The 25,953-nt window shown below is 49.1% G+C and overlaps 1 protein-coding gene across 7 annotated transcripts in view; it reads right to left on the bottom strand.

Annotated features, from left to right (window-relative positions):
• The window catches only part of DLGAP4 (DLG associated protein 4), a 352,337-nt gene that overhangs the window by 87,414 nt on the left and 238,970 nt on the right, over positions 1-25,953 (bottom strand). For 6 of the 7 annotated variants that reach the window (XM_059733235.1, XM_019484656.2, XM_019484657.2 and 3 more), the window contains 3 exons: positions 11,719-11,936; positions 5,088-5,202; positions 680-730 (listed from right to left, as the gene is read on the bottom strand). In XM_059733235.1, the coding sequence (XP_059589218.1) occupies positions 680-730; positions 5,088-5,202; positions 11,719-11,936 (384 nt within the window). The remainder of the gene's footprint in view (positions 1-679; positions 731-5,087; positions 5,203-11,718; positions 11,937-25,953) is intronic. The other variant, XM_019484660.2, reaches the window with a different exon arrangement.

The raw sequence follows: 25,953 nt of genomic DNA, 5'->3' as shown, positions 1-25,953 counted from the left end.
CAGAAGGCTGCTGCATCCTCTGTCTCCCATACCACCCGTCCAACCCTAGGCTTTCCTAGAGGCAGATGATCCTGTTAGCTGTTGACCTAGGAGAGGTTCATATTAAAAGAGGTGACCTAAAATTAATCCACACACCAAATATATGAATAAATTATCAGTAAACAAAGTGTGCTAAGCCAACTGCCCCAATAATACATCTCTTATCTAATCTGACTTCCTGTAATTGACCTGTGCTTCCAGCTGTCTGTCTTCTCTCACCCTTTTCCACCTGATACCTGTCTTGTAGGGCAGAAGTTATTCAAAATGACCAACAACCTTCCCTGATCAACAAGGGTCTGAGTCAGTCATTGCTGAAGCCTCACTGATTTCAGTGGCATCTGGATATGAGAGGTTCATTAATTCTTCCCAGAGACTGGCACTTGCTAACCAAACACCCACAAAGGGCTGGTCCCACTAAAGCCACCGTAATAGTCTTTGCAGAAAGTTGTTTGTGTCTTGACCTTTCCCTCCCACTCTTCCCAGCATGTACTGCTCCAACAGGACATGCTCCTGAGGCAGTTTGTCACAATGTGCTATATCCTGAAACACATGGCCCTGACTGTTCAAGGGGGAGACATCCACAGAGGGCAACAGGACAAATATCTATAGGGTCCAATAGGAAATGTCAGATGGACGGTACCTGCTCTCCGTGTGTAAATATCTGAGGGATAAATGAGGGTTGTCCAAATATCTGGAAGAAAGAGTTGGAGAAGGTTAAAGCAGAGAAGTGGGGACCTGTTACACACACAGGCATTTCACAGAGATCGCAGACAACGGGGAACAGACAGACGTTTCCCCTAGAACTCCTGTTGCCTCCCACTCCTCTTGCACTTTTTTGGAGATCCTTTGAAGCATAAGAGGAGGACCTCTGTTCCTCTTGCAGGCTATTAAGATGGTTGTACAAATACAACAAGACAAACCGCCATGGGATCCTTCCAGGCCACGAAGAAACCACTGGACACATTTAGTGTAGTGTGGTGACAAATGCAAAGGCCTGAAGCCCAAGAGCCCAAAGACAAGCATGGATTCAAATGAATGGGAGAGAATCCCAAGACATCCTACAGTGGCTGTTCAGGCTATTCTGGAACTCTCAGAGCAATGGAGTACGGACACAACAACTCCCTCTTCTAACTGCAACACACAAATGAAGCCTCAAGCCAGGACATGGCTTTGCTTCTACTATCTGAAGGCTCTGCAGGATCCAAAGCAGCAATATGATAAGTAGAAATGCCATGTCCATGAGAACTGCATCAACAGTGAGACTTCTCAGTCACTTACCACCCATGGTGCTACCATCAGCACAGCTCCTTCATGGGAGCAATGAGGGGAGCACTCATGGTGATGGGAAAGGAAGCATTATCTGAACGTCATATGACTGCTCAGAGTGAGTTGAGACAGCAGGGTGACAAACCCCTTAGAATTTGGTCTCTTCTGCTCCATCATTGGAACAGTGCAAGGGGAGGTGATACTACATAGTGGTAATACTCCCCTGACTCAAAAGCAGAACCAGGATATAAACAACTTGCCACAAAACTAAACAGAATTTGCTTCATGTTAAAAAGATACTCTGAAGTCTGCTGGAGCGAATGTTACAAAGACACAGCAAGCTGGATCCTTCTATTTTGTTCTACCATTCCCAACACTTGAGTTTGCAGAGAACATTTACATCACCAGGTCTACACTGCTGGAGATTGGCGCAGGATGCAACACTGGAAGGATCTGGATCTAAGATCTGCCTTAAGATCAGAGGGTTTACAGCTAGGGTTCAGTCTGCCCATCACACATAGGGCTTCTCTGTAAAACCTGAATGTTTCATATTTGAAAATGACATCTAGCTCCTAACTTGGCAGCTGATACTCTTTGCAACAGAGGGCTGAAAGAGACACCAAACTGAAGAATGCCAGGCTTCAGGGGAGTTTGGGTGTAGAGACAAGTCTGCCTAAAACTTTTCGTCTTGGACTAGGAGCCAGCCTTGTAAATCAATGTGACATGAGAAACACTGACATGGAAAGACATTATTGTCTACTTCACTGGATGGACTTATGAATGATGCTTTGGGAAACTCCTGGAAATGCCAAAAGTGAGGGAGAAAATTTGAGCCTCGCTTCTGGATGACATAAAAGGAGATGGTACAAACAGCCTCACAACCTGGTACTGAATGAGACGAGGAAGGAGACACAAGAAGGATATGTAAGGGCAAGTCCTGAATGAATGGCAGTGCAGCTGCTTGGGGTGCATGTCAATGCTCTACAGAACATCTTTGCTGCTGCCCAATACCGTGGCTTGGAGGGATGACGCCAGCCCTTGTTTAAGCAGCTCCAGCAAGGCAACAGAGTTACTCTAAGACAGAATTTGATGAACCAGATGCTGAGTGTGTTCCCCATAGTTACATTGGTGTTCTTTAAGTTACTGAAATGGAAGCGAGTGCTGCATGCTGGGATCCCACAGTCTACCTCAGCTATTACAAGGGGGGGTTGCACAGACTTAGCATCTGAATCCCAGTGAAGTTCATGGAGGGACTCTTGTAACAGTCTGACACTTTAGGCAGTAACTTTGGTTAAGACAAAAGAGCAATACATTAGGTTGCTTTCTCTAGAGATCTGGATCCAGACACAAATTAGTGTACATATGAAATGGATGTGATGGTACTACTTGTCTGCATAGTTAAACACCCAACACATTGTTGGGATGCTGACAGAACAAGAATTTTTATTAGCAATATGTGATCCTCAAGGGAGAATACTGTGTATTCATGTATGGAAGATCTCAAAGTGCTTTACAAAACTAAGCAATTTATCCCATTTCACAGATGGAGAAACTGAGGCACAGGAAAGAAGAGGGTCAAGGTGGACATGAACTGAAAGCCAAACTCCCAAAAACTTTGCCTGTGGATTGGGACTGTAGCATGTGGGTCTATCTTACTCTCCATTGCCCATCTGGTGGGTGAGAACAATACTTTGGTTGCTGGGTGTCTAGCCTATCTCTAACCCTAATACTGTACTGCTCTTGTCCAGCACATGCTTTGGCAATAATGGCAGTCTGTGAGCAGGAGAGTCTCAGGAACAGAATGATGCGTGTGCATACGTGTGTGCTTATGTGCAGACAGAAAGACTTGATCTGCTATTACAATAGACAGAGGTCTGTCGTGACAGTGTAAAACAGCTAGGAAACTGTTAAGGCAGTGGGCTAACTAGTGGAAAAAATTTGGGAACTGGTACTAGGCTTGCAACACCGCTTCTGCAGAGCCCCACTGCAGCTGAATAGCATGATCCCGCGTATAGGTGTCAAAACCCCTAGTTTGAAAAGCAATGGGTCAAGAGATATCTGCTTGTCACATGCCTCAAAAGGGAGATGTGGGGGAAATGTGTTTCCTTCTTCTGGGCATTGAGATATATCAGTTTTGCCCTCAAAACGGCCTGACCTGGACTGAGGTCAGGCTCTTTCCAAAGGTTCACCCTTTCTACTGCTTATTTCCAGATGTTCGTTCCTGGACTCTATGGAAAGTTGCTCCTGGTCCACCTGGGCAGAGGGGGTAGGAGAATAATCCCCTCCCCAAGGAGCTGCCTGCTGCCAGGGCCGGCTCTGATTGTGCAGCCCAGGTGGGAACAATGTTCCCCTGCCCCTGGCAGCAGGCAGCTCTGATCATAGACCTGGGGCTAGGACATTGCTCCTTGCCCTTGGCAGCAGGCAGCTCCCAGGCCCAGTTCCAATCTTGGAGCCAGGGCCAGGATCTGCCTGCTGCTAGGGGCAGGGAGCAATGTCCCAGCCCCAACTCCGCTTGTGGAGTTGGGGCCAAGAGCTGCCTGCTGTGTGTGTGTGTGTGGGGACAGGGGCAGAGAACATCATCCCAGCCCAGCTCCCTGATCAGAGTGGGGGTTGGGCAGGAGTCAGCTGCCTGGGGCAGGCATATGGGGTGGGAGGCAGTGTGCTTGGAGTTGGAACAGCTCCCCCTCCCCCAGGCCTGACACTGGTGCCTCCTGTCAGCCCCTGGCTGGCACCTGGAGGAATCTAGAGCTCCCCCTGGCTGCCATATAGTAACAGAGCAGGGCTGGAATATCTCTGCCCTGAATTCCTTCTGTCGGACAGACGCACGTGTAGATGTGCACTGTAAAGTATTTTTCTGTGCAGTAAGCTTTCTGAGCATTAATTGCATGTGAAGATGTGCCCACAGGGTTATTCAGGAACAGCTATTGTACTTTAAATTAGCATCTTACCTTAACTTCCATTACCTTTCAGATACAGAGGAGCACTTTAAAGTGACACAGAATATCCACATGCAGAGATGAACTAGGTTAAAGCTTTTGGGGAAAAGTTATCTTGTAAGGTCTTTACTGCATGATGAAATTAGTGTGAAGGAAGTTAGGGCGTGAATAAGTACCAATTCTAAAGCTAGCTACTTTGCACTAAATTCCTCATATGGGCACTCTACTTTGAATATGAAATAAACTGCTTTGCACTGAATGTTCATTATTTAGTAGGAAATAAGTTCACACTCTAGCTTTTTGCAGACCACCTTCCCCATGTAAACATGCTTTTAGCCAAATTGGTGTAACATTGCTTCTAGATAACCCAAAGATGGCGGGGAAGAAATGTGGATGTCAAAGACCAGACCAGCAGGAAGTTTGCACTTCATTATTCATGTCCACCTGCAGGGCTGCTTTAGGGCCTCAGACAGAGATGCCAGTGGGTATTCAAAGTCTGAGTTCAGTGACATTTGCAGGGCTCTGTGGAGGCCCAGGACTGGGATAAGAGGGCCACCTGACAGGATCTAAGTACAATAGTTGAGCTATTTGGGGGACCCATGGTTGGACTAACAGGGGCTTTACATACCTGATTTCAAGTGCACTGATAAAATTGGGAGAGAGCAGCTTGCCTATCTGCTGAACAGCCAGTCTGATTCCACTTTTTGTTGGGCAAAGGAAAAGCCTCTTTGCTTATTACCTCCTTGTATCTACCAATTCCTGTCCTCCTCTGCAAACACCCCACCTATATCTGAACAGCCCAGGGGAGGGAGGCCCTGGCTGGAAGCTTCTCCTGACTAATCTCACCTGGTTGATGCAGCTGGACTCATTGATGTTGTCAGTGATCTGGTTGTATTCTTCCTCCCAGCTTGGGAACTTTGGAGGTAAGAGGATCTCAACAGAGTCCAGGCGATCCAGGCTCCTGCAGGAGAAAGAGAGAGAGGCACTGAGGTGATGTTCCATCTTAGCATAACAGAGGAAAGCAGTAGTTAGGGGCCTTGATGCTATTCACACACTGCTACAAATATAGCAGTGTGAAAAATAGCTCATTTGCCCTCCCACTGCCCAGCCTAATCATCCAAGCCTTTCAGCCTCAGGAGGGGCAGGGAATCAGACAGAAGCTGTCCTCTGGCACCTTCTGCTAGGCACATTTATGCACTACAGCCTGGCTCTAAGAATTCAAGGCTCTGGCCAGATGTTCAGTTCCCTGAGGATAGGAATAGAAGGTAGCATCTTGCCTTGCTTTTGCCTGAGGATAAGGCTTGGAGCAGCTTTACTGAGTTCTGGTGGACAGGCTCGCATGTGGCACAGTGAGGCCTTTTGGAGCTGGGAAAGGAGAGGGGAGGTGGGAAGATGGATTTCTGTGGATCTCTCTGTCCGTAATTAAAACAAATGCACAAATTAATAATGCAGGCTCTGAGTGCACCGGATCCCTCCGCCTCTCTGTTTTACAACATTAACTGTATCAAACACGAAGGCAGTGTGATCTGACAAAGAGGGAATAGGACCAAGACCAGGAAACCTGGGTTCATGCCAAACTCTGTTACAGACTCGCTGTTGGACCCAGGGCAACTCTCTTGCCTTCTCTGGACCTCTTTTCCTCCTGTACATGGGAAAAAAGGCAGTGTTTGTGGAAAATGGCTTTTTCAATGACTTGTTGAAAAACTGAGAACCCAATTCCCTAAGCTTTCCAACTTGAAGGATCTTCAGAATATAAAAATCTGGAAGAAGGATGGGGATAAAAATCGCTGGATTTGCTTACACCTTTGCCTTCTTGACCAGCTCTGCCTGCAAACTCTCCTGGCCATGGCGGTCCATCATGCTGTAGGTACAGCTCTAAATACAACAAGGCTGAAACCTCAGCTGAAGCTTTGCAGGGAAGTTGCAATACTAAGCATGGAATGGGGCCTAACAGGAATCTTTCCTGCACTCTTGTTCGCCAACTCCAAGCACACTGGGTGTAGACCCACAACACATTTATAGGGATGTAATTTGCCTTAACAGGTGCACATATGGAATGGACACAAAGCATACAGTTTGATGCTGTTGTAAATCATTCTACCCAGGGTAAATTTACTTTTCAAAAAGTCATGGTACATGTGAGTTACACTGGGTTACAGGTCATGTCTCTACAACTCAGCCCATTTCTCTTAGGGGCAGCTGCTTTTTTAGAGCAAAGCATCTATTTCTGGTTCCTCACCACCTTGTGGTGAGGCACTGTAATAACACTGACAGTAGGTAGCTACCACTGGTCATCTGTCCACTCTGGACAGCATTCAGAGGCTACTGACAGATGTTCAGTGAAAGACATGATGGGAGCTGATCTGTGATCCCAACCACTGTGCCTCCTGTCATGCCACATAGCCCTGGAGCCAGCTGACAATCAGCTGATTGTCAACAGCACCAGGACTGCACTGGGGCTTGAACACTGATGAGGTCCTGATGCTGCTGACAATCAGTTGGTAATGCAGTTCCTGCCAGCTGCTGATGAGCTGAATGGCAGTTGGCTCCAGGACTGCACCAGGCCTTGAACCCCGGTGTGGTTCCACTGCTGCCACCGATCAGCTGATTGTCAGCTGCCAAGGACCACACCAGGGCCTATTTGAATGCTGGTACAGTCTACCCGACCACCTGTCCACCTGCGATGGAAACCAGCCATAAAACTATTACATATTTTTGTTTAAAAATTTTGTGTCTGGTTTCATGTTTTGTCATGTAATTAATTGCATAAATATGTGGCTAAATTACACTTCAAGATGCAATGAACTGGTTAATTGTGTCTTAAGTGTAACGTTTGCCAGGGGCCTTCTATCAATGCCCAAACGGACACAAATTCTGAGTATAAATTCATCATGTCTGCACCACTTGTTTATCACTGCTTCTTTATTATAGTCTTTCAATTTTTGCCCTGGCTGGGAGCCAGGGCTCTAATCCAAGCCAGGTTGAATGAGAGCTTAGACACTGGTTAGTGTTTTTGTACATGAAACAGCATCCTTTTGCTTTGAGGGAATTGGGGAATGGATGTTACTCACACACTGACCTGACTACATGCTTATACTATTTCTGCAGCATCTGGATATGCAGGGTTGCTGATGTGACTTTATTGTGAGCTGCACAATATTTGCTGCTTTTCTTAAAGTCCCAGAGGCTGAAATCAGAATTTCAGTTCATACATAATAAAGACAAGGTTCTAGCCTTCACAGTTACAAGATAAAGCTTGAAAACATGGACCCAAAATACTCTAATACTAAAAAGTAATGAAGCAGAAGCCCAAAGGTGTTAATGTTAAAGTCTCCTGATATTTTGGGTCTGCCTCAGAACTTGGCAATGCTTGAACTTGGCCATACTGGATGCTCCTTGACTAATCGCCAGGAATTCACCCTTCCTGGGGTGAATTCCTAATGCTTCACCCTTCTACCCTTCCTGGTAGAAGACCTGAAGCAAGGATGGAGCTGTCATGAAATAAGCCAGAGCAAACCTCATTCCTAAGTGTGGCAACATTTGGGAGCAAGGGGGAAGAAGCTTTTCAGGAGCTGGCAGGTGGGGTGAATTACTTATATGGGAGACCAGGAAACCACCTGAGATGCAGTAGAAGCAGCAGCCCCTCTGTCCCTGCCACAGGTGTTCTAGGCCATGTTACAAATATGCCCAGCAGATCACAAACAGTCCATGACACAAACCAGAATGCTAGGCTGCATGACAGACATGCTAGGTGACATTACAGGCATGGTAGGCTGTGTCACAGATATGCAAGATGGCACCAGGCATGTGCTGAATCATATTACAGACATGCTAGACTGCCCCACAGGCATGCCAGGCTTCATGATAGATGTGTTAGGTGTGTCACAGACATGGTATGCCACATCACAGACACAGGAGGCTGCATTAAAGATGCACTAGGCTGTATCAGAAGTGTCAGGCATATTACATGCATTTATAATATGTTGTAGAAGTGTGAGACTGTGTCAGTGATACACTAGACCAGGGGTGGGCAATTATTTGCACTGGCAGGCCACTTAGGGAGTTTTGGTGAGCTGTTGCAGGCCAGGTTGACACCTGTTCCTTTCCTGCCCCCACCCCTGGCCCACAACAGGTCACTAAAACTCCCTAAGAGGCTCTGTCCTGGGGCCCAGCCCTGCACTGCCACAGCTTGGTGATCCCAGAGTCTTCATGGAGGCTCACGACCCACGCGGGAAGGCCACACTTGGCTGGGTGGATGGGATGGGACTATGGGAGGACAGGGAGTGGAATCCAGGAGTGGGATGGGAGGGTGGGCAGCCGGGTGAGAGGGGCTGGGATTGGGATTGTGGGGTAATGACAGTGTGGGGCTGGGGCCTGGAGCAGAGCTGCAATCCACTTTCTGCATGGCCCTGCCTGCAGAACCTGCACTTGTTGCACGGGCGTGCAGGCAGCGGATCATAGTTCTACCCCAGACCTTGGCCCAGCATTAACACTGCCCCATGATCCCAAGCCCAGCCCTGGCCCTGGCCCCGGCCCCAGCCCCAGCCCCGGCCACCCATCCTACTTCTGAATGCTGCTCCCCGCTCACCCATGGTCCCACCCCATCCACTCAGGCACCCACTGTGTCTGGTGTCCCCAGCAGTGGGTGTGGGGCAGATGGGCCAGGGTGCCCAGGCAGCAGGGCCAGGTCCAGCAGCAGTGGTGGAGACTGGCAGTGGCAGCTGGAAGGAGCTGCTGCTGTGGGGGCTACCGGGAACTGAGTCTGGCTGCTGTGCCACCTCAACCCCTCTGTGCGCCTGGGGGCAGCAGAACTGGCCGCATGGGCCATGGCCTGAGCTGGCCTCTGAGCCGGATACAATCCCTTGGTGGGCTGGAGAGTCACATTTCCCCACCTCTGACCTACACCATATTATACACATATTTGGACTTCTCACATATGTGTCTGTCTAGTTAACTTGCTAGTACACATCACTTTCAAATCAGTTCTGGTTTCTAGTAGCCATTCATATCGGATGGATAATTGTCCCCTATTCCAGTTGCTATTTTGGAAACAGCATTGAAATATGCACTTGATTTAACCTCAAGAGCTCTTGGGTTAATACAAGAAACAGGGTAAAATCTTCTGAGATGTTCATCATAATCCCTTGGAATGGCCACTGAGTGGCAGCAGTGCTCTACAGACTTGCACCACAGGTGCTGAAGAACAGCAAATAGCACTGAGTAGCCTTCGGAGACTGTGGGCAGGCACAGGTCTAAGCCCTTCTTTCTCCAAAGGCATCCTGCTAACTAGGGCTCTGGGACTCCAACAGACTCAGGTTTAAAACAAAGGCACAAGTTCATGTCTGGAGGGCTAGGCCTGGACAGTATCGTGAAGTTATGTCTGAGTCTCCAAAGTCAGTTTGTGCCCAAATCTTTCTATGTCTCTTACACACCTTTCAATGAGGAATTTCAATGAGGGAGTGGGCCACAGGCCAGAGAAAAAGAGAGAGGGTCAAGAGAGAAAGGAGGGCCTGTGACTTTATTTACTGAATTACAGCACTGAGAGATGGAAAGAGCCTTCTCCCAGTACCAGCACAGAATGGATCCCTATCACTTTGACAGAAAAAGGCCCATGGGTGGGGTTCCCAATCCTTCCCTCAGGAGCCTGTGGCACAGCTGGTCAGAAGTCACCACCCCATGACAAATACCATTCTCTTGCTGTTGCTTGCCCACGCTGACCACATTTGGCTGTTGTGATCTTTTCTCTTACATCAGATCTTTGAGTCCCCCACAATTTGTGGGAGGGAGGTGACCAGAGCTGAATGCAATGCCCAGGGATTAGATACCTAAAATGGGCAGGCTCTTATGCTACAGCATGTCAGGGTTGTATATGGTTTTATTCTAGGGTCTGATTGCATAGTACACCAGATACCTAAGGCCTGACTTAATAACATACAGAACCTGAATCTATAGTATGATGGAGATGCATACAGTCTGATTCTCTCTGACAACAGGGATCTATAGGGCCTGATCTATAGCTCCCCAGAGATGTATAGGGGCTGATAGTTCTCTCTCATAAAGCAGAAGCTCTTGTACTAAAGTCAACAGCTTCACCAGAGTGGTGAAGGGACAGTCAGGCTGCTGTGGAGGCTGTGTGGTGACCTGTTTCTCCCAAAGCCCCAGACCTGTCCTTGCATCACCAAGTAAAGCAGAGTCGCATTTACAGGTCGCTGCTGCCCTGACATCTCTCTCCACAGTGCTGTTCCCTGGTGTGCTCTGTCCTGCTGGTGTAGCTGATTGCTTTCCCCCTGGACATGTTACCCTGTATTATTCCAAGCCAAATCTCATTCTGTTAATTTCCTGTCTCGGCACCTTCCCCTCCCCTCCACCCTTTTGTCTTGTTTCTCCATCCTCACTGGCACTGGAAGCATCTCCTGCTTCTGTATACCCTGTGAATGTTATTAAAATGCTGTTAACACCTGTGTCCCAGCTGTTCCCTGGTCACAGGGGAATCAGCACTATAACAGTTCATGAGTGGGAGCCCCCAGGCTGCTAAGGAAGCAGCTGTTTATATGGTGTACATAGCACGACCAGGTAAAGCTGGCCCCTCTTACTCTCCTTTACTACCACCCCTTTGCTTTCTTTCTGTCTGGGACCTGGAGACTTGGGACCAAATCCTACTCTACCTATTAGGTGCCCAGGTGTGATCTAGTTCACTGCGCGTGAGTCCCTGAAACACTGCTGACACAAAAGCCAGGTGGGTCCTGCCTCCTCCCAACACTTGGCCTTCACTCCCCTCTCCTGCTTTCCTCTCTTGCTCTTGCCCTCCACCCAGCTTGGCATCCAACCTGATTGCAGTCCCACCTTGGCCACCTTTGTAGCTGGTTCCTTTTACTTACAGATGCTTCCCAGAATCCTTTGCATTGGCTGCTGCACAAAGGATTTTGACCTACTTCTGGATTCTAGAAGCCAATGGATGTGTGTGTATGTGGGGTCAAGTTGGGAGATAGCCTGCTCCGAGCTTCTTCTGTTTATGGAGCTTTGCCTTGTTATGATCTTGGTGCTTCATAATAAGGGCCAAATCCTCAGCAGAGATACCCCAACTCCCTCAAAGGCAGTGGAACTATTCCAATTCACAACACCTGAGGATCTGATGATGTTTTACTCCTACCCCCTAAACTACAGTGCCAGGTGACACAGATCTTTAGAATCACAAGCAAGTGAACTGCTTCACTCCTTCATCTTATCTTCTTTTCCTTTTGTAATCTCTCTCCCTCCCACCCAGCCACCCCACCCCTGGCATACCTAAACTTTGCCAAGTTAAAGTCAGCTTTGATGACCTTAACAAGACCAATCTAGCATGTAGTGCTCCATCATGATGTAAATGGCCCCTTTGCTAAAGATACAGATACCACTGGGCAGCTCCAGGCCCTGCCCCTGGGGCTGACTGTGGGGCATCATTCCCAGCCTTACCACAAAGAAGCCCTAAACTCATTACCTCTGTGTAGTGCTCTGTTCACTCAGTGACTGTTGAGTGGCCTTGAGGTAACTCTGCCTTCGAGCTGCAGTTTTCGGGGACGGTTTGGGACTGGTTTCGGAGTCTTCGCTGTCATCATCCCCCATGGCTTTGATGTAGCTCCCACTCCGCATGCGTCGGCATGGGATCTCGTTGTCTTTGTCCTGAGACAGTGTATTGTTCCACTCTCCCTGAGGCACCTGCAAGAACAAGGAAGCACCTTGATGGTCTGTGATTTAGAAAGAAGGAGAGAATCTTGGAAAATGGCTCATGGGAGATGGAAAAACCATAGCATATCAGATCCATCCAGTCCCAGTGTCCTGGGTTAGGTGCTGGCATCAGAGAAGTGAAGAAAACTGCTCATACTAATATATCCCTGGCCTATTGCTCTGCAGGAGCAAAACATTTCCTTCCTGTCCTCCATCACCATGAAGCATAATGTAATTTTATGTGCCAAGATACTATAACCCTACCTTAGCATGTCAAAGCACATCAGTCGTTCAGCACCTTTGTAACCCAACTACCTGAACATGGAACAGGGAGCCAGGTACTGCTGGGTCTGATCTCAGCTCTTCCAAATGAAAATACACAGGACAGTAAAATCCCTGTGAGATACAGTGTTGCTGGGCTTGGGGTCACTACTAGAGAATACTGAAGTGCCCGTTTGTAAGGGCTCATACAACTCACTTAACCAGAAGCTTAATTTCTCCTCTGCAGAAGAGAGAGCTGCATTTACCCAACTTCTAGGGTCACTAGGAGGATTAATTAGCCAGTGTTTGTATAGTGCTTTGGAAACGCAAAGTTCCCTGTGACAGCAAAGTATTGTTCAGCAGAAGAGCTAAGCACAGGCAAGGCTAATTTTTCTGTTGAATTCCTTGACCCCAGAAGCCTGGTCTCAGGAGAAAGATCTCTTCTCTCCCACAATTCTCAGATTGGGAGTCATGGACAGGTGAAAATTGGTCATGACATCCTGTTCTAGCCTGTAGGGCTGAGGAGGTTACTGTCCAGGTGAGGCTCTTTGCGTGGGAGGGTTTACGAGCTGCAGCACCGCTCCTTGGTTAATGTGGCGGCAGCAGCTAGGTTCCCTGTGCAGCAACTTTTCAGGAAAACTGTCTTTTTGAGGACTGCATTGAAAAAAGAGACCAGCATAGCCCAGGTCCAGGGAGGTTTTGTTTGTAAAGCAGGGAGGGCCTCAGAAGTCTTTTGTAGGGCAACAAGCTTTAGGGAAAATTGACCAGAGACAGTGGTCCATCTGGCCTGTATCCTGTGTCCCAGTGCAACCAGGACTGGATGTTCAGAGAAAAGTGCAGATGCTGGCAAACTCCAAAATGGACAGGTGTGGCCCAATCTGCCCTGGGCATTGGCAGATTCTTTCAGAACCTCTACATGTTTAGAGACTGGCCTGTATTCAGGAGACTTTGCTTCCCTGGAGAGCGCTAGTCTTCCAAACAGGATCCTTATACAGGCCAGTCCCTTTTGTGTCTTTTTAGGAATGGGCAAAATACACTCTCAGACCCTGTGTGACACATGGCACAGGAGGCAAAAGCTGACTTGGACTTGCTGGAAGTGGGTGGCTGGGCTGGAACCTGTGTAGCTCCCATCTTGGTCTATGGGTGCAATCCTGCAAACACAAAATTCAATGGTGAAACTCCCATTAGCTTCTATGGGACTGGGATTCCACTCCTTGATGGGGAGACTGAAGCCTTTCTGGTCTTTTCCCAGTTACAGGCAGAGAGCTGGAGGGAGATGGCACTCTTCATGTTGCACTGTGCCAAGTCTGTGGTAACAAACTTCTGCCATGAAGCAGAGACCTGTGAAGCTCTGACTTGGGGTGGGAAACAAATCTTATGAATAAGCTTTGGTTCTACACTTCTTTGTCTTCCAGGTGCAGCCACAGCACTGGGCTCTGTACTGAATCCCTGCTAGGGAGTAGGCCAAGGCTACCACTTGGGACCTATAGACCTATGACCTCTGTGGGGTGAGATCTGTGTCTCCCATATCATTCCAACCCTTAATCTGTTAGCTCAGTCATGCTTCCCTCTACACTCTCCATCCTGGCTCCCTGGTTTGGCTGGCTGTTTGTGACCCAGGGCAGATTGACCATGACCATCCAGACAGGAAGATTATGGTAGGTGGGGCTATGATGGAATCACTGCTGGCTCTGGATGCACTGCTACCTGTTCCTGGTCCCTGTGGATAGTGCAAAGGCTCTGATGACAGATTACGCTAATAACATCCCTGTTCTCAAATTACCACCAGGGTGATTGGCTTTGACCTTTCCTAACAAAGGAGACACAAGCCTTCTGGAAGCACTTTTCCACTGGGTGCCTCTGAGTCACATCTGACTGGAGAATGGATTTCTCTGCCTGCCTTCTCCTCACCTTACTAATTACTCATCAGGAGCAGTTGCCTGCCTTGCACTGACAATGCTTGCAGGGCCAGCATACAGAACCAAATGCCCACTGCAGGTTGGGTACAGAGGTGTGCAGAACCCAGCTGGGAGAAGTTGAAAGGCCCCTTTCCCTACTTGCCCCTGCCCTGGGTACATGGTATACATGTAAAACAGGTGAATGCAAAGGGGCGTCTCTAGATAATCCTCTGCCCTGGTACCCCAATGCTAGTTCTTGAAGGCAGTGATGGCAATTTATTCAACAAGGGAACCCACCAAGGTCAAAGTCCTGCTATAGTAGGCACATGTGTTAGCTTCATACACATAGCAAGAGACAAAGAGCTTACACTGAGAGTTGCAAAGGCACTGTCCCTGTGTTACAGATGGCAAACTGAAGCTTGGAGAGCTTACAGCTGTTTCAGCATTTGCTGCCAGATAGGCTTGGGCAATAGAAGCCAACACCACCCCCTGGGGGCTGTAGGTCAGCAGGCATTTGGGGTCAATCAAGCTGTCAACTGAGTAATTCCTTTGAACCCTAAGGTCTTGATAGCTCTGCACTAGGAAAGACTTTTGGCAACATGGGCCCCAGCACACCCACATTACATATTTATTACAACCCGCTACCACACTGACAATCTTCACAGACACTGCTTAGCAACTCTGAAATGCACTGAAGCAGCCCTCTGCTTCCAGATGAGCTGTCTGTCCATTTCTCTGCCTCTCTTCCCCCACACTTTGTGTCCAATAAAAGCAGGAATCTAGTGCAAGAATCAAAGCCTTGCTGAAGTGCTCAACATTCTGGTTTCGGGGAACTGAGGGCAAAAAATGTCTTTTACTGGAAATCAGTTGAATGTGACGCACCAAAAGCAAACAAACCAATTCACTTGTTAATGACTGCAGTAAGCAGGTAGGAAGAGCCTCCCTATCTTCCCACTAAAATCACACATTTGGGGCAAGACTGGAAACCCAGATTTCAAAGGTATTTTGGCACTGAAAGATGCAGATAGCTGTCTAGTGGGATTTACAAAAGCATCTAAGGCCCCTCAGGCCTTTTTGTGAATCCTGCTAGTGCCTCTCTTCATCTTTAGGTGCTTACATACCTTTAAAAACTTGTCCCAGGGTCTCTGAAGCGCTGCTTTCTTGAAACATAGATGGAGATCTTGAGTTAGCATCTCTGTTCATGTAAACAGAAGCAGCTGCACTGACAGCTGAGAATCTGGCCCCTACGCTGAGTTCACAGTATTAAAACATGATGAAGAAACCTAGTTGCAGTGCATCACACCAGCACAAGGCCATGTTAATTGAGTTTAGGAACCATCTTGTTTTTCCTTTTGCCTATGCTGCTGTAAAACTGCAGCCACTCTAATAAGAGTTATTACCCCCAGATGAAAGTTGTGAAACTGAGTCTGCTCCACGTGCGAGCTGAGGCGAACTGTGCTGCGCTGTGCTGCACGGGCAGTTGTATAAGCTACGAAATGCGTGTCAGAGCGCAGAAAATGGAGGTGGTGCACTTTTGAACTAAAGCACCTCCAGTGCTTGCATGTGTAAAAATGCCCAAATAGCCTATTATACCAACCCTGCCACCAAGCACTGGATTATGAAAGAGTTTGTTTGCAAAGGTCTTCAGGGCTTACAGGTGTAGGCTTTGTGGGAGTATTGATCATTATAAATATACTGCTTATCTAAAGGCTTTGCTAAAACATTGGTAAAGTAGGACTGACCAGCAAATCTGACTGATGCATGAACCCCTTACATAAGCAGAAGTTGCAATGTGCAAATATGGTCAGGATGATGATACAAGATGTGCAATCTTGTTATGAGATGGGCGGTAGAGATGATTGGGCTAGGCGCAGGATGGTCCAGTGCCTGTGTGGTAAGGCTGGAATAGGAATACCCTGAACAAGATGCCCACGTTGCAAACATACAGATGGAAATGTAATACATATTTTGTTTTGGTCACAGCACAGAAAGAGAATTGGAAAGCAAGGGAACTTTTTAGCAGCCTAGGGGAGCCTGCATGGTGTTGTGCTGACTATCTTGTTACAGGCACAAATGCCTTAATTCCAGGTCTGATGTACTTGTTAGGCCACAACATGTTAGGGCTGTATTTGTAGACAATAAACCCGGCTGAATCTTTGCCACTGAACCAAGCTAGTGGCTGTTCTTTAAGACAAGATTGGTATTGGGTCTCCTGGCTGCAACTTTTGCCAGTACCACAGTTCCTGAGACTTTGTCACCGACAACTTCAATAACACCTCATGACAACAGGGTTTGTTGGGAAGCCAGTACAGAAATAATCATCAGAACAATTATACTAATGAGGACAATAATGATGAACAGCTCTAGGATACTTTCCTGCTTACTTTTGGGATATGTCCATGTTGAGTAGTTGTGGTGCCCTGGCTCAATGTCACTCTCAGGGGAGCTCTTACTGAACCACAGAAGATAGAGGGGAAAAAGTGTCCAGCCTGTGGCTTGGAGACTAATGCAGAACTGCTTCCTACAGAGCACATCCTAGTGTTTCATCCCATCTAGTTATAAGCATCCCAAACAGTGGCACATTTGTATTCTCCTGATGCTGGGGACAGCCTAGCCTCTGACATAAAACAGAGCAGTCTGAAAGGGCACTGCTGGTACTGCCTGCACAGCATCCCAGGGCCCCTTCCAGATCCCATGGGGCCTCTCCATTGTCATAAATAGGTGTTCAGCCAGATTCCAGATGCTTAATTAGCCATCAGGCCAGCAGGTGGAGAATCCTGTTCCTGTTGACAGTAATGACAGAACACGCTCAGATTCCCTGGGAATCAGGGCTCATGCACATAAGGGGAACTCCTGGGCTATTTTTGTTCCTTAAAGAGGCTACCTACTTTCCTTTCCTCTCCTATGCTATCATATTTACCTGGATACAAGATGACCCAGAATATAAGATGACCCCCCCCAATAATTAGATTTTACACATGGAAAATTTATAAATTTATTATAGTTTTCCATATATAAAATCTAATTATCATCTTAAATTGCCCCCCACCCCCCCACTACTGCAGATGGTGGGAGAAGAGGTGATGAAGGGCACACTAATGGGGCAGGCAGTGGGGGACAGGTAGTGGGGGGTGTGGTATGGCAGGCAGGGAGTAGTAATGGGGCTGGCAGTGGGAGCCAGGTGGCAGAGAGCATGAAGTGTGGATGTGGTGGGGCAGGCAGTGAGTGAGGCAGGCAGCTTGCCCCCTGCTGCCTGTCTACCCCATAATTATCTCCATAGTGTCTACCCCCTATCCCTCCCAACCCCACGCTGCCCCAATTCCCCCTTTTCCTGTTCCCCCCCTCCTATCCTCTCCATGTCACTTCTGCCACCCTGTCCCCATTTCTCCTGTTTGCCACAACCTCAAAGTTTCTCCACCCCGCTGCCTACCCCTCCACCCTCCCACTTACCTTTGCTCTATGCTGGCAGGCTCCATCCCTGCTGCAGCCTGGGATATGGAGCAGAGCTCCAGCACCGGCCAGTAGCAGCCATACCAGCTATACGCAGCTTCTGCTACAGGACTGGGCTGGAGCCATGCTCCATGCCCTGGGCTGCAGCAGGGACAGAGCTTGCCAGCACAGAGCACAGATAAGGATGAGTGTGGGAGAGGGGGAGAGAGAGGGAGAAGCCACAAGGAGGGGGAGAGACTGGGTGCTGTGGGGGAGGAGTGGCAGGGCATGCAGAGGCAGCAGAGGAGGTAAGGTAGCAGCTGTGGCTCCAGTTCCAGCCACAGCAGCTGCCTGGCCTCCACCCCTACACCCCGCACCTTGTGCACAGTTGTAAGGCAAGGGGCTTTCTTTCCCATGTTAAATGGGGAGGAAAGTTCATCTTTCTAATTTAGTAAGTATGAAATTTCTCTCTCTCTCTCCTTTTTCACTAGTACCCAGAGAAAGGAACCTGAATTGCATCTCAGATGTTCTTTCTTGCGTGTCATTATCTCTGGATGCAGATACTCAGCCCCGTTAGGATGGAATCATTTCCCATAGAACAGTGGTGTTCAACATATTTAGCTCCATGGGATGTATGAGTGCTGTGGGGCTGGTTCATGGGATGGATCTAGCACAGGTTTGGCACAAGGGTGAGATCCACTGGCACAATCTAGTATGCAGGGCCACGTCATCTGGCCCATGGGGCTCCTTGTAAGTCTAGAAATTTGGCAGCAGGGAAGAAGCAATTAATGCTGCCACCACCCCCTGCTGCCAAATTTCATGACCTGTGGGGAGCCCCATGGACCAGATGACATGACTCTGCAGGCTGGATCTGTCCCACGTGCAGAAGTTGAGCACACTGCCCTAGATTTTATTCTGTTTTAAATTTACTCTTTTGTAAGGAGCGAACACAGGGCCAGCTCTCTTAAGATGACTGCTGGCAGTAAGTGCTATTACAGCTCCTGGCCACTTGGCAGCAGGAGAGCCAGCCTGAATTGAGCAAATGGCTACACAAGAATGAAACTGAGTAGGTGAATGGGCATGTGACTAGTACCCCAGGGCAGTTAGTTATTCCCTGAAGGGTTTCCTCACCTTGGAATGTAGTGACCTACACTAGGGTAAGCCTGTGCGTTGTGTGTCCACTCCACGTTTACTATGGAGGGCAGTCAATTCAGTCTAGAGTAAACTTGTGTATCTATTGCGTGAAACCTGTATCCAGGTGCTCCTGAGTCCATCCCTCCAGCATGTGTTGGGCAAGCACCTCTATTTTTTGGTACTCAGCTGCACTATCACTGTTCTGCCACAGTATTATCATTCTTGGGGAAAAAAAATTCCCTTCTTATTTTCACCAAAAGGATAATGACTGGAGAGGGGAAGGGAAAGGGGGCTCTGTATATTGCAAATGGATCCCCAATGCTCTAAGTCTGCCAAAAGCATTCCCGAAGCACCCAAATAAACAGAGCGTTAACATAAAAGGAAAAGCAGTGAAGTGGAAAATCCACCTTCCATTGCTGTGGGCATGTACAGAAAAGACGCTCTATTACCATTGCTTCAGCTGAAGTCAGCTGGATGGAGGAGCTTTAGGGACAAGCACCTTTTCCATACCATGCACAAATATGCATGCACACACATACCCCCACACCATGTTCATGCACAGAAAAGCACGTGCATGTCACATGCAAAGGTACCATCAACATGTGTACTGACATCCAGATGCACTGCATCCCCACAGTAACATGCGCCCGTATTGAATGTACATGCACAAAGTATGTGCCCCCCCTCTCATTCACACACAATAATATGTATGCAAATACAAGCATGAGCACACATGTACACTCGTGCATTTGGATTCACATGTACAGACACACACACACACAAGTAGGGAGAATGTATAAGTTTTCACTGGGTGAATAAGTGTCATAATCAGGGATCCTGGTTTTCCCTGATAAAAAAATCACAAATTATCTGATAAACCCCCCCAAATCCACGATTAAAATGAAAGGCCCCTTATTCCCCTCTACCCCCCCAGCCCCTCCAGCCCTGCTGGTGCCCCTCACCCCCCACCCACAACTCTCTGCCCCCCCCCCGCCCTGCTGGGGGGGGGTGGGAGGGAAGGGGTAAGCTACCAGAGCTATGGGACCAGGGACCTGGATCCATAGCCCCCTGTCCCCAGCAGGAGGCAACGGCTGCTGCAAATGAGTGGAGCCTGGCTCCCCCCCACAGCTGCTGCCTGCTGCCTTCCTGTTGCGGGCTTGGGCAGGGGTGGCTCCCCACTGCTGCGTGCACTCTGGGGGGGGCCGAGGGGACCTGTGCCCCACAGATCTGTGCACAGGGTATGGGTGGCTGTGGGCTGCCTGCTGCAGGCTCCCACCCTGCTGCCCTCCCCTGGGGCCTCTGCAGCCCAGCAGGTGTGATCCAGCACTGCCCGTGCAGGGATCTTCTTGCTGCTGCAACCTCTACTCTGCCCTGGTTATGTGTCCTCTGTGCGTGGCACCAGCAGGGGCAGCAGTGTGGGGTTGTGCCCCTCACTGTTGCCGTGCGTGCAGGAGACACCTCACCGGGGCAGCACAGAGTTCTGTGGCAAGGAGATCCCTGCACGGCCTCATTCTGCCGTGCAACACCAGGTCGTGCCTGCTGGGCTGTGTAGGCCCCAGGAGAGGGCAGCAGGGCAGGACTCCAAGACCACAGTAGGCAACCTGCCCCTGCCTCCACTCTACATACAGATATGGGGGCACTGGTCCCCTCTGACTCCCCAGGAGTGTATGCAGTGACGGGGAGTCAGCCCCTGCCCCCCAGATGAGCTGCCCGGGGCCCCATCCTGCTCCCTGCAGGGGCCCTGAGGACACGTATTGCAGCCCCGGGCTCCAAGCTCCACACACTGCCTGGCTAGGCAGCAGCCCCAGCCCTAGCTGTGCCCAACTCCCTCCCTCCCTCCGAGGTCCTCAATCTGCCCTGCAACGCTTACCTGCTGGAGCTATTCTCCAGGCTGCCTGGTGGCCATGTGCATGTACATACACATGGTGTCCCCTGCCTGATCACAGTGATCACCCCCCTCTTACTCCTCACAGCCCTTTGCAGGCTGGAACTCTGCCAGCATGCAGTAAGTGTGCACAGGGAAGAGCTAGACAGCCATGTGCAGGACTGCTAAGCATGGAAGGCCAAATAGGGCCTTAGACCATGTTGAGGCCCTAAAATCAGATGTCAGAGACTTAGTGCTTAGTTTGTCCTTGAGAAGATGAACTCCTGTGCAATGAGGTAGCTGCTTCTACACCAACATCTCTGCACTAACTGAGGAAGGAAACCTAGGAATTTGGTTTAAGCTGAGTGGGCCTTCAGCAGTTGCTTCTCAGCAAGGCCCATAAGATATTAGCAGGGGTTTAATGCTAAACAGGCTGCCAACAGCAAGGATCCTCCTCCCCCAGAAGCTCCATACTACCACCCATCACTGATACCATCTCATACCATCACTGTAGTATCAGACTGCAGAAAGTAGTCCAAGCCCCATTCTGTAGTATGAGAAGGGAAGGAGTCCAGCCCTCTTCCCCATAATCCAGCTTGTCACCTCTTCTGAGGGGAAGCTCTGATGCTTCTTCCCATGGGCACCTTCCTAGCCAAGAAGAAGCATTTGCGGTTGACCTACCTACTGGCTTCTCTACTTTTCACAGGAGTTATCCTTCCTCTGCAGGCCTCTCTGAGAACAGAGCATATTTCCTCATCACACATCCATGTCTTAGGGTTTGGAAAGCCTTTATAGACCTTGCCATTGCTAACCTACATATTGCCATGGTCATTATCCAGGTAGGTTATCAGAGAAAGTAAGGACCTCCTGCAGTGTCCCAATCACCAGGATGCTAGGAATTTGGCTCCTGTGGGATGCTGATCATCCGACAGATTATTTTGGGAAGCCCATTCATTAATGTTAAGGCAAGGAAAAAATCTTGGTAACATGTGAAGCAAACTCACTAGGAGGGGGAAAGGAGGCACACAACTCTACATGGTTATCCCAGCTTATTTGGTTACCAAGCAGAGAAGCCAATCCCAACTTGGACCTCTTTGGTCAAAGGATCCAGACAAGATAAAATGCTGTCTGAATAACATCTCACATCCCTTTAATCTCAGCTGCTGAGAGTTCATAAATAAAACAGGCTACAGAAGTGCTGGCTAAGGCTCCTCACTGACTCAAAAGCTCACAACTTCCTCTGGTCCCATTGATGTTATCTTGTCCCCAGAGGATGTGGAACTGAAAGTGCTAATTGACTGGCACTTGTGTGTCACCAAAACCAAAGAAACAGAAACATTGGTCTATTACTCTGGACACTTGTATCCAATATTCAGTGCTCATTCTGCAGCTTAATAGCTTCTGATGCCTCTCCTTGCCATAAGGTTTCGTGGGTGTCAGTGCATACCCGTCCTGGCTCTCCCTCCCTACCTACTGGCCTACACAAGTCCTTCTAGCATATAGTGTAAATGGAGAAAGAAAATATGCTCCTCCCTCTCTCCATCCTTACAGACTGGTTGTACACCTCCCTACTCCATTTTGAAGAGCTAATGATACCATCCTATATCTCCAAGTCTCAGCAAAGACCTAGTCTAACTCCCACTTTTGACAGTAGGAAGACTCCCTCTGACTTTGATGAGCACCTGGGGAATTGCGAGTCACACAGAAAGCTCCAAAAGTCCAGAGTACCAGAAATGCAGATATGGTGCTGTAGCTCATCTAAAGTGGGGTGGATAAAAATCAACGATTTAAATAAAAAATGGATTTTTTTTATTTAAATCAGATTTTTTTTATTGAATCATCCTTTTTTATTCTTTTTGTTAAGATGCTTTAAAAAATTAACATACATGGTTTTAATTTATGTTAAAACTTTAAAATATCATCATGGAATAGGGATTATAACTTCTAATTATATACTACTTGAGACAATATATTCATGTAACCTTTTTAGAAATTTTATAAATAGGTCACAACAGGCCATGGAGTATATTAGGGGCCCAATCTTATGGGATTCCCAGAGGCTCCTCTATAGATTAGTAAAGATTAAAGAAAACCACTCTACCCAATGGGACTCAGTGTGCAGACTAGACGATCTCATTAAGCATTTCTGTGGTGCTTAGTTTTAGTTCTCAAACCATGGATTTGTCTCTCCAGAGAACATAGGCAGACAAGGTTCTTTGGGTAGATGTGATATATTTTATTAGACCAACTAAATAGTTGGAAAAATTGTTCTTTGTGAGCTTTCAAGCACAAAAAATCAAATCCACCCTGATCTAAAGGCTCTGGATCTCAGAACAGGACTAGAAACCTCATGAGCAGGGATCTGGGTTTTCCATTTCCCAAAGGAAAATGGAGCAAAAAGTGGATATTTTCCTTTACCGAAGGAAAATGAGGATTTCTCATTCTACTGAAGAAATGAGTTTTGGGATGAGCTCTCTGCAGGCTGGCAGAGTTCCAGCCTGCAAGGGGCTGGGGCGAGCGGGAGGAGAGCAGTCAGGCAGGGGGCACCATGTGTATGTATATACACATGGCTGCCAGGCAGCCTGGAGAGCAGCTCCTGCAGGTAAGTGTGCAGAGGTGGGGATTGAGGCCCACATAAGGAGGGAGTGAGTGAGTTGGGCAGGGCTGGGGCTGTTGCCCAGCTGGAGGTGTTTGAGGCTTCGGGCCTGGGGCCTCAATAAGCAGCTATAGGGCCCCGGCAGGGAATGGGACAGGGTTCTGGGCATCTTGTCTGGAGTTGCAAGGGGTGAGGCCAGCTCCCCACTGCTGTGTGCAGTCCCAGAGGGCAGGGGGACCCGTGCCCCCCAGAACTATGTGTGGGGTGGTGGTACAGGTAGGTTGCCTACTGTGGGCTTGGGCTCCCGCCCTGCTGCCCTCCCCTGGGGCCTCTGCAGCCCAGTAGGTGTGCCCCAGTGCTGCAGGGCACAGCGGGCCCGCGCAAAGAAGCTGCTCACTGTTGTGAGCTCTGCGCTGCTCTGGCAACATGTCCCGTGCTGCCCTGCATGCACGGCAGCAGGTGGGGTGGTGGTGCAGGGTTGTGCCCTTTAACGTTGTCGCGTGGGCAGGGGATGTGTTGCCAGGGCAGCATGGAGCTTGCAGCGGTAATGAGTTTCCTCATGTGACCCTGCTGTTCCCTGAAGCTCCCGTTGGGCTGTGGAGGCCCTGGGGGAGGGCAGCAGGTTGGGAGCCCGATCCCAAGCCTGCAGCCTGCACCCACCCCCACCCCGCAAACAGATCTGTGGGGCACAGATCCCCCTGGGAGTACATGTAGCAGCAGGGAGGCAGCCCACCCCTCCCGAGCCCACAGCTCGCAGGCAGCAAGCAGTGGGGTGGGGTGGGGAGGGAGCCGGGGTATGATCTGCTGCTGCAGCCGCCACCTCCTGTGGGGGTGAGGGGCTGTGGCCCCGGGTCCCTGGCCCTGTAGCCCTGGCAGCTGAGAGGCTGGGGGGCAGGGGGCTGTGGGTGTGGGGCAAGGGGCACCACCAGGGATGTGGGGGGCTGTGGGGAGGAGTGAAGGGCACAAGCAGGGCCAGGGGAGGATTGTGGGGGGGAGTGAGATTTTGGGGTTTTTATCAGAGAATTTGCGATTTTTTATTAGGGAAAACGAGGCTCCCTGTTCATGAGACCCTGCTTCTAGCTGAGCCTTGGGACCCTTGTGGTCAGGTTGTGAATGGATCCAAGCCTGCCTCCCTGTGTACAGGCCTGGCAGAGCAGAGGGTGCCAGACAGCAGAGGGCCAAGATGTGGAGTAAAAGCATTTGCTGCCCTTTTCAGGGCTCCAATCAGGTTAGGTTAGGACTGTAGCTCTTTTATCACTACGAGGATGATTGGCTTGGGCTCTGAATTTGTTCTCTAGACGCTCTCTTGAGCCCAGATGCCAGCTGCGCACATTCTGGATCCGTGGGGAAGTCCAGCTGTGTGTCTGGGCCGGTGCTTTGCTGCTCAGGTCCATCTCCAGTTCTCACTGCTGCTCTTGAAAAGCATGCTGTCCTCCTGTCATTGCAGCCTCTGCCTCAGCTCTTGGAGCACAGAGGTCCCTTGGGAAGCAGGGAGATGTCATTTCAGTCAGTGCACCACTTCCTAGCTACTGGAGAGAGGCCTGTCAGGGGAGGGCACTTATTGCTCCTGAGGAGAAATGAGACGGAAGAGCAGACTGCAGTGGATCTATTTGGTTTCCACACATGTCCTTGGTAAAGGACATTCCCAGCTGCTCTTTGGCTTTCAGCACAGGGCTTCCCCTTCCTCAGCTCCCACTAGGCTTCGTGTCCCCATGATCTTCCATGGCCAAAGACGGCCGGACAGGGGCTTTCATCAGTGCCACTCCGTTATTTAGCCACTTGTGTATACAGCCAAAGGGAATTAGCCCCATTGCCCCACTCAGGCCCCAGAGGGAGCTGGGAGGCTGTGTGTGCAGGGTTTGGGGCAGCTCTTTTCCCTGGATTGGCTTTGTAGAGGTTCATCACACAGTGCCGGATTTAGGTTTAAGCTACTTAAATTTAGGTCGGGCCTCACAATATGAGGGGCAGCTGAATAAGAAACAAAACCTGGACATTTTCATTCTAATATGACAAAAATATACATATATGTGGTTGCACAGTTATTATTCACATGGAGTTCATAAATTTGTGCAGAAATAACAATAATGCATTTTAAAATTTCATTAAAATCCATTTTCATGGATTATTTTTAACGTATAAGACTTCTTAAGATGGACATAGTTTAGGGCCTCAGCATGTCATAATCCGGCACTGTCAGCATATGGAACTGGGGATTTAAACTCCAGGAGCTTAAAGGCAAACCTAGTCCAAACCACCAGGATTTGCCTGGCTTCAGGTGAGAAACTCACACAGCCACTGAAGCTCAAACACTCATGCCTGAAACCATGTGGAAAGCTCAGGGCCTTGCCACACTCAGAAGCTTTACTGTTTACCTTGCAGACCTCCTGGCTGGTGGGGGGTAGCCAGTGGCCATGCTGGTTCTGAGGCCTAGCAGCGAGTGTCTGCTCAGTTTTGAAGGAAAATGGCAACATGGAGGTCTTCTTTAAGAGCATCCTGCTGGGACTGCCCTGGCTGGTGTGCAGGAAGGGGTGGCTGGGCACATTTTACTCCTAAAAATAAGGTTCCCTTATGGAGTGGTTACATTGTGTAGATTAGCCTCAGTCTAAGAAACCATGTCTGCAGCTGCTGTAACTATCTGGCCATGGCTATACAGCTTCCCTCCAGCCCCTGGCTCTGCTGCTGACATCAGCTCTGCCTACTTGCTCCCACCTGGCTACACCTGGCAGGCTCAGGATTTGCTCTAGACAGCTCAATGTGGGCCTCAGCACCCTTCCCCCTCCTCAGCACCACTCTTGGCTCTCTTAGGACAATGAACTATAAGACACA

The sequence above is a fragment of the Alligator mississippiensis genome, chromosome 9 (assembly GCF_030867095.1).
Source record: "Alligator mississippiensis isolate rAllMis1 chromosome 9, rAllMis1, whole genome shotgun sequence".
NCBI classification, from domain to species: Eukaryota; Metazoa; Chordata; order Crocodylia; family Alligatoridae; genus Alligator; species Alligator mississippiensis.
This window is presented reverse-complemented; position numbering and strand designations above follow the sequence as displayed.